We start from the raw sequence: 7,480 nt of genomic DNA, 5'->3' as shown, positions 1-7,480 counted from the left end.
GGGGGGGCGGCCATGGCTTTAGATGTGTAGGGGGGGTAGCGAGCAGTGTGCGGCCGCTCCAACTGGCACGGGCCTTCCAGACGACGTAAGACCGGGACCGCTCCAGGCCGAGGCGCTGCTGCGTCTTCACGACGCTCCCGAACCTCGTGAAATGCTCCAAGCCGCACTCGATCACCTCTCGACGGTCTGCTTACGACTGTCGCCTCGCCGCCACCCTCTCCGCCTGCCTGTCCATCCCGGAGTGGTTCGACTCCACACAAATCCGAGGCGGTGACGGGATGCTGTCGTGTGGTGATCTCAGGCCCAGTGAGGTAGTGCATCTGACTATCCTGGATCCTGCAGAACAAGTTCCTCTTGTAGCTCGATCGGTCACACCGCCATCGCCGTCGGGGAGAGGGGGGACGACACTGCTTTGGCAGCGTGCACCTCGATCCTGTACCGTGTTTGTTATGACCCCACCCAATGAACACACCAGTGAGGGAGGGCGAGACGATCGAGGGGTCCCGTACCATGCGGAATCGACCCTATCAAGTGCTCAAGTGCTCAACTACAAGAACTCGGATTTGTCCATGCGCGCGTCCCTTTTCAAACAAGTTCTCGCGTGCGCGCGAAAGGCTCAGATGGACTGCGCCATCCACCTCCTCGGCGACGCGAGCCGCCAGCCTGAGATCGCCGCCCTCAACAGCACGCTCTCGCTCTCTCGCTTGACCGTCCTTTCGGACGGGACCCACCTCCCCGGTGCTCGCCAGCTCCGCGGACAGACGGTGCTCCTCCTCCTTTCTGGCACCACGCTGGCCTCGCCGGGGGCCGCAGCTAGCCTCGCCAGACTTCTGGGCGGGAGCACGCGCTTGCTGCTCGCCACGCCGCCTCCGGTCTCCGAGCGGTGCGGCTCGCCGCCGAGGCGTACTGCCGCTGCAGAGCGGACCCGGCAGCTGGCAGAGGAGGCGTCTGCACTCGAGCCTACCAAGAGGCGTCTGGGCGTGGTCGAGTTCGAGGACGCTCTGATGGCGCCGGGGATGACTCTCGCCTGCAACGCGAGCCTCGCGTCGCGGCTTGTCGCCGAGCTCGTGGCGGCCGCAGCGTGCGGCTCGCATCCCTCGCCACTCCAACGGGAGGAGAGCAGGCCGCCTCGGGTGGCGGTGTGCTTTGGTGCGTGGGTCGGCGCCGCGAGGGTGCTCGAGGACGGAGGGCGGAGCATCCGCGAAAACCTGGTTGCGCCGCTCGGGGCGAGTATCATCATGGCACTGCGATGGCAAAGCGCTGCCGACTGCTCGCACGGGGGCGCTGCCGACTCGCCCGCGCTTCAGTGCATGAGCGCGATGCGAGCCGATCTGCCTGACATCGGCGCCATCGCGCGGCTCGAGATGGTGGAGACGCCCTCGCTTCAGGAGCAGGTGGGCGTGTTGGAGGGATCATCCCACTGGCCGCGGGTGCTGCACGCCTTCAACCACGGCTCGCGGTGCGGGAGCGATTGCGGCCGCTTCCCCAAGACCTGCCGGAGGGTCGAGAATTGGGAGGACAAGACGCGATCGCCGTACAAATGCAACAATCTGTGGAACACCTATCTGACACCCGTCTTTTCGAGCCACGGCAGCTTCAACCACAACCTGATCAAGCTCTTTGACCTCTCGCGCGTCATCGACGCGCTCGGGAGGCGCGGCCTCACGCGCCAACTCCACGGGCGGCAGGGACGCCAGGAAGGGACTCGGAGTCCTCTGTTAGGCACGAGGCAGCAGCGCAGGTGCGCTTTGATCGCGTGGTGCACAGCCGGCTGGAGAACCAGTGGTTGGCGCCCCACCCGCCTCTGAGTGCGCTCTCAGCGGGGGCGGCCTGGGTGACCAAGGGCGAAGACTACTACGGCGGAATCTGCGACCGCTACGGGCTGGTGACGCGCCGCACTAAGTTGGACCCCCACACGCCGTCCGCCCACGCGACCTTGACACGTGCGCCAGGTGTCGCGCGCGATGGCGGAGGTGTACTTTCGCAAGCTCGAGCTGCTCCTCTCGGGCGGGCTGCTGCGTGTGGACCCGCAGCTCAAGGCGGGCGCCGTCGAGCACACCAACCAACTCAACGATGAGGGACTGGTCAAGAACATTCTCCGCTACTTCATGCTACCGTTGCGCCGCTTCCCGAGCGTTCGCGCGCTGGCGCAAGCCCAACATCGCTGCGGCTAGAGACGGGGCGCTCCTTCACCTCAAGAGGAGCTTTCAACGCAGGCGTGCTGCCGCCGGGGCGTGCCGTGCTCTCACAGCCACTGCCACTCGCAGCATCTTCCGCACGCAGCCGTGCTTGCCGCCGTGTGCAGCGAGTTCCAGCGCACGGGTAAGCTGCCGGAAGGGATATCGAGCAACGGCTCGTGGGGCAGCGATCGCTCGCGTCCCGTCTCGGGCAAATATTTTGGCGAGGTGAGCTCGGTTCCCGGGCCCCGGAATGGACTAGTTCACGAGTTGCAGCTAACGGTGGACGCTGACGCTGCAGGTGTACGAGTCGATGATCCAGGCGTACGCGCTGGCTGCGCCTGGGGCTCGCTGGGGGCTGTTCAAGCGCGGTGTCGGTGGTGAGGTGGTCGTCATGCTGCCTGCGAACAGTGCGCGCTGCCTCCGTCAACTCTGGCAAACGGCGGGGCCCACGCAGAGGTATCATTCGGCGAGCCGCATAGTGTGCCAAGGCGACGGGGCCGCGGAGACGTGCTTTGCTAGGGCGCCGGGGTATGTCCGCAGATAAGCGATGGGCGCACGGCACACGGTACATCTGTTGTGATCATGAGCAACACACATATGGCGCGGCGCCTGCACAAAAAGAATGAAATAATGTCGTTAATTTATTGATGAATAATTAGAAGACAAAACGGACATCCACAGCCGAGTACTAGCGATGGGTGCGAAACGGATCGAGCGGGGACGTGCGCCCCCCGAACGCCGAACGACGGGGCGCGGCAACGGGGCCGGACGCCGGGGCGCTCGGCACCGCCCCACCGCGGTCGCGGGGGGGTGGAGGCAAAAGGATGAGAGTGCGTGTCTACCTCACGGCGTGTGGGTTTGCGCGCGGTGGAGTGTGAAGTTCTAGTTAAAACGTAAACGTTGCCTCCTCTACCGTACCCTCTTTCGCGACGCGGGGCTGGCCTGCACTCGCACCGCGTCTCCACCCTCGCTGCCGCACAGCGCACACTCGCACCAGAAGCCCCAGCGCTCGTGCAGCTGCTCGCGTCGCTCGGCGCGAGTCGGCCGGCGCTTGCCCGTGGCGGGCAAGCCGAGGTAGCTGAAAGAGAGCTCCTCGCCGCCCTCGATGCGGCGCCGCGCGCGCAGCTCGTAGCAGCCGCTGCCGCACCCGCCGGCGTCGGCGGCCGCCGGTAGCCAGACCACCTCTGTGTTTGGATCGCAGGCGTGGTTGACGAGTCGCAGGCGCGGCAGCAGCACGGTCGAGTAGAGCGCGTCGTCGTCGTCGTCGCCGTCGCCGGCGGCGGCAAGGCCCTCGCTCAGCCTCGCCACGTTCGAACGCAGCGCCGCCGAGAGCCTCGCTAGCCCGTCGGCGGTCACCCCGAGCGCCTCGGCCCACTGCGGACGCGGTGCCGCCGACACCTCTGCCTCCGCCTGCTTGTAGGTAGGTGGGTAGGTGTTACCTCACACTGTCTAGGCAGAGACAAGGAGGGCCCCCGCACACACGAACCCGCACATACAGAGAGAGGGACGATTTGGGCATCAGAGAGCCATAAGTGTTTGTTGTTGTTTCTCCGCTTGCGTGAAGGTGCACATTATGAGATATGGTGTATGAATAGTAGAGAAGCAAAAGAAGACATCCGCCTGCTCGAGGTGCTCCGCGCAGTGGTGCAGCGCGAGTGGTCCGCGGAGGAGGCCCGCCCAGCGAGGGCGCGAGAGCAGCTCCCGCAGGAGCTCCTGTTCACAGCTGTCGGTGTGAAGAGACGCCGTTCAACGCGATGTGGACAGCTCCCGCAGGAGCTCCTCGGGGTCGGTGGAGCGCGGGGGGCGCCGGCCGCCGTCGCCGTCCGGCACGCTCACGGGTGTGTCTCGCGCGAAGCAGCCTCCCGCCTCGACGGGCGCGGCGGCCACCAGTCCGAGCCCCCGCTCGTCCGTGCGGACGACGAACGTCCCCTGGGGGGGGCAAAGCGCCGTTTCCTCGCCGCCAACTTCTCCTTCGCCTCCTCCTCCGATGGAGCGGCAAAGCGCAGCTCCCTCGCCGCCTCGAGGGTGCTTAGCGCCAGGACCTGGACGGTGGTCTGGGGGAGGCGCGACCGCGAGGCGCGCCTCGAGGAGGGAGAGCACCGATTCTCCGCCGGCGCCGCCGCCGCCACTGTCCGCTGTCCGCTGTGAGCGGCGCCTCGCCTCGTCGACGGGATTGGTCGAGGAGCGCGAGGCGGCGAGGGCGTCGGCGCCGGCCTCAAGCAGCGCCGCAACCACAGGGCTGTGCCCCTCCCTCGCCGCAAAGTGGAGCGCCGTCTCGCCGCAGTTGGTCGTCGCCGCCACGTCTGCCGCCGCCTCGAGAAGCAAGCGGACCGCTCGCGCATCGCCAGCCTCTGATGCGGCGTGCAGCGCGGTGGAGCCGTCATAGTCGCGTGCGTCGACGAAGCGGCGGCACCGCCTCAGCAGCCGAGCAAAGGCGCCGGCGCCGCCGTCGACGAGGGCGTCCTGCAGCCGCGCCGAGATTGCGATCTCGCACGAGCGGGCGACGTGAGCCTGCGCCGCGTGGGGAGGCATCGCCATCACCGCCCGCAGGAAGGAGGCCGTCCGGCCGCGCTGCAGCTCCGAGCTGTCGGCGGCGCAAGGGCAGGCGCCGCGATTGCTCGCCTCAAAGGTGGCGTCGTAGAGGGGCGTGTGGCCACCTTCGTCCCGCGCGTGCACGCTCGCGCCGTGCAGCACCAGCAGCTTGCAGGCATCTAGCCGCCCGTTGTACGCCGCGACGTGCAGCGGCGTCGCGCCGGTTGCATCGCGAGCGCTGGCGTCCGCGCCCGCCTCGAGGAGGACGAGCACGGCCGCGACGCTGGAGCTGAGGGCGGCGTGGTGCAGCGCGGTGCATCCATGTGCGTCGGCCGCGTCGAGCGGCGGTGATGCCGTGTCGGCCACCAGCCGCTCGAGCTCCGACGCCTCGCCGAGCATCGCAGAGGTGAAGAGATCCGAGAGAGGGCCCCAGCCAGAGTCGTCGAAGCAAAAGCGGTGGTAGATCGCCGCGGCCGGTCGCAGGGCCATGTGTGATGAGACGCACAAACGATGGCAGCCAACGCCCGAGACTGGCGTCTCCTGCCCCCAGGCTCGCCAGCGAACACCGCACTCGGCTGTGAACGCCGCGGTTGAGCAGCACCCCATCCAGGTTGTTGGTTGCTGCCCCAGGTCCCGCACTATGTAGGTGCACTGCTTCAGCAGCGTACACCTCGATCCTGTACCGTGTGTCTTGTGAGCTTGTTTGTGTCTGTGTGTCGCTCGTGCGTGTCGTCATCATCTGTCTTGCGTCCACCCATACCGCGTTGGTGTCCAGTCCGAGCCTGACTGTTCTTCACCTTCCTACATACATACATACATACCGTGTTTGTTTATAACCCCCCCCAATGAACACACCAGTGAGGGCAATTAGTGAGGGAGGGCGAGACGATCGTGGATCGAGGAGTCCCGTGCCATGGCGGAATCGACCCTATCCCACCAGTGCAACAGTGCGGGTGGTGCGACGTGCCCGCCGAAACATCGGTTCAAACGACGTTCACAGCGCCAATTCGGCCCCAGCTCTTCGGCCAGTCTTCGGCTCGCTCTGCTCGCCGGTCCCCTCACACTGACACTTCTCCCCTATTCCCGTCTTTAGGTTGCGCACATCTCCCAGCGAGCTAGGTTCTCCGCTTTTTCTCCCCTAGTCATCTGCCCGCGCCGCGCGCCTCTGTGGGCGTCTAGTGCAGCCACTGACAGAACTATTCCCGAGGAGTGGTCGACGTCTCGCCTGAAGTCGGGTGGGCTCGCGCACTGCTTAGCCCTAGGGGAGGGGTGTGTGTGAGGTGTCGGAATGGTAAGGTTTCAGGCCGCCAAGGTGTGGGGGATTTGGGGGATGAGTCAGGAGCCAGCAGCCTTCCTGCTGGACCTGAGTTCACAGCTCCTCCGCCCGACGGGGTGGTCCCTTGGATTCGGGCCCCGCTCCCTTTTCCTGCGCCTGGTCTGTCCCTGTCAAGTGTGTGTTGCGAGATGCAGAGCTGGTTAGGGTGGAGCGCGGGCGGTGCGGTGGCAGGCGAGGGCAGCGCGGTAGGCGAGAGGCGGCCGCGGGGCTTCGAGTGGCGCGATAGGAGGGTAGGCTGGCTGTGGAGGGGCGCCGCGTGGCCTCGGCAAATGAGTAGTGCTTTATGAGCGGCCAGTTTTGTGCGTATTGCATATCGAGCCTGCGGTGTGGCCTAGTTGGTGCAGCGTTCGGGTCGGGGACGTTTTGGTCGTTGGTTCGAGCCCAGCTGGTGCAGTTCGTAGTCGCGTAGCGCGCGGGTGCGCGGCAGCCTCGGCAACCGAGGCGACAGTGGCGAGCAGGGGCGAGCAGGGGCGAGCAGGGGTCAGAGCAGTGCGGCGCGCCGAATTTTTTTCGATGGGCTCGGTCAGTGGGCGTGTCAGGAGGCGGCCGGCCGGGAGAAACTCGGCAGTAAAACTCCCGCGCCGGCCCAGGAGGTGGGAGTGTCACGGAGGCGGCCATTGGCGCGCGCTCCTTGTCTTCGTGGGTCCGAGTTTTTTCACTGGTGGCCAGACAGCGACAGAAAACACCACGCAAGAGTACTTTGTCAAATAAATAACTAAAACGGTGGTGTCAAGGTGGCCTCGAGTGGCCTCTCGCCTCCGATCACCCCTCCGTCTCAAACGGCGGCGGCGACTCCACTCCCGCGCACAGCCGGCGCCGCTCCTCCTGCGCGCGCAGCCACACGGCAGAGTCGCGCACGCGCTCGCCGTAGTTTCGCACATTAGCCTCGAGCGAGGGTAGCTGCTGCGCGCAGGGCGGGTTGGAGTCGTAGGACAGGACCTGAGGGGAAAGTCCGGCGCTGTAACTGCGCGAGAGAGGCTCAACCTGTTGCGATAGCGGGCGGGATGCACACCGCGGTGATGCGCGCGGTGGGCCCGAAGGCTGTTCGGACGCGGTGGAGCGAGCGACACCTACGAAAGTGAGGGGAACACCACGCGGTTTTGAGAGTGCAAGGCCCGGCGGGGGCAGTGTGGGCGGCGGACCCATTGAAGAGCTGGACGGTTCCCGCCTCGGCGCGGGTGGTGCGGCGGCCAGCGTATGCGCCATCGAAGAGCTCCCGGACCCGTGCAAAGTTCTCCGCGTCCCCTCCCCCGCCGCCGCACCTCGTGCGAATAAAGGGCGCGAAATCAAAGTCGCCTCCCTCATCCGCCTGCTGCACCATCAGCGTCGCGACAAAGTCGGATCCATCATAGTGCCAGGACCTACCCAATCCATCAAGCAGCATCGAGCCCATGCATGGCCAGAGGGGCAGAGGTAGAAAGAGCAACCTGCC

The 7,480-nt window shown here is 66.2% G+C and overlaps 2 protein-coding genes across 2 annotated transcripts; both read right to left on the bottom strand.

Annotated features, from left to right (window-relative positions):
• Positions 1 to 3,089: 3,089 nt before the first annotated feature.
• Positions 3,090 to 5,201, bottom strand: EMIHUDRAFT_100885 (hypothetical protein; the record flags this gene model as incomplete). Its single annotated transcript, XM_005777545.1, has 3 exons — positions 3,090 to 3,590; positions 3,795 to 3,893; positions 4,251 to 5,201. The coding sequence occupies 3 exons, from the start codon at positions 5,199 to 5,201 to the stop codon at positions 3,090 to 3,092; spliced, it is 1,551 nt and encodes a 516-aa protein (XP_005777602.1).
• A 1,609-nt stretch (positions 5,202 to 6,810) lies between these two features.
• Positions 6,811 to 7,441, bottom strand: EMIHUDRAFT_206325 (hypothetical protein; the record flags this gene model as incomplete). Its single annotated transcript, XM_005777544.1, has 3 exons — positions 6,811 to 6,987; positions 7,061 to 7,118; positions 7,191 to 7,441. 3 exons carry the CDS (start codon positions 7,439 to 7,441, stop codon positions 6,811 to 6,813), a joined length of 486 nt encoding a protein of 161 aa, XP_005777601.1.
• Positions 7,442 to 7,480: the final 39 nt, after the last annotated feature.

This window comes from Emiliania huxleyi, assembly GCF_000372725.1.
Source record: "Emiliania huxleyi CCMP1516 unplaced genomic scaffold EMIHUscaffold_26, whole genome shotgun sequence".
Lineage (NCBI taxonomy): Eukaryota > Haptophyta > Isochrysidales > Noelaerhabdaceae > Emiliania > Emiliania huxleyi.
This window is presented reverse-complemented; position numbering and strand designations above follow the sequence as displayed.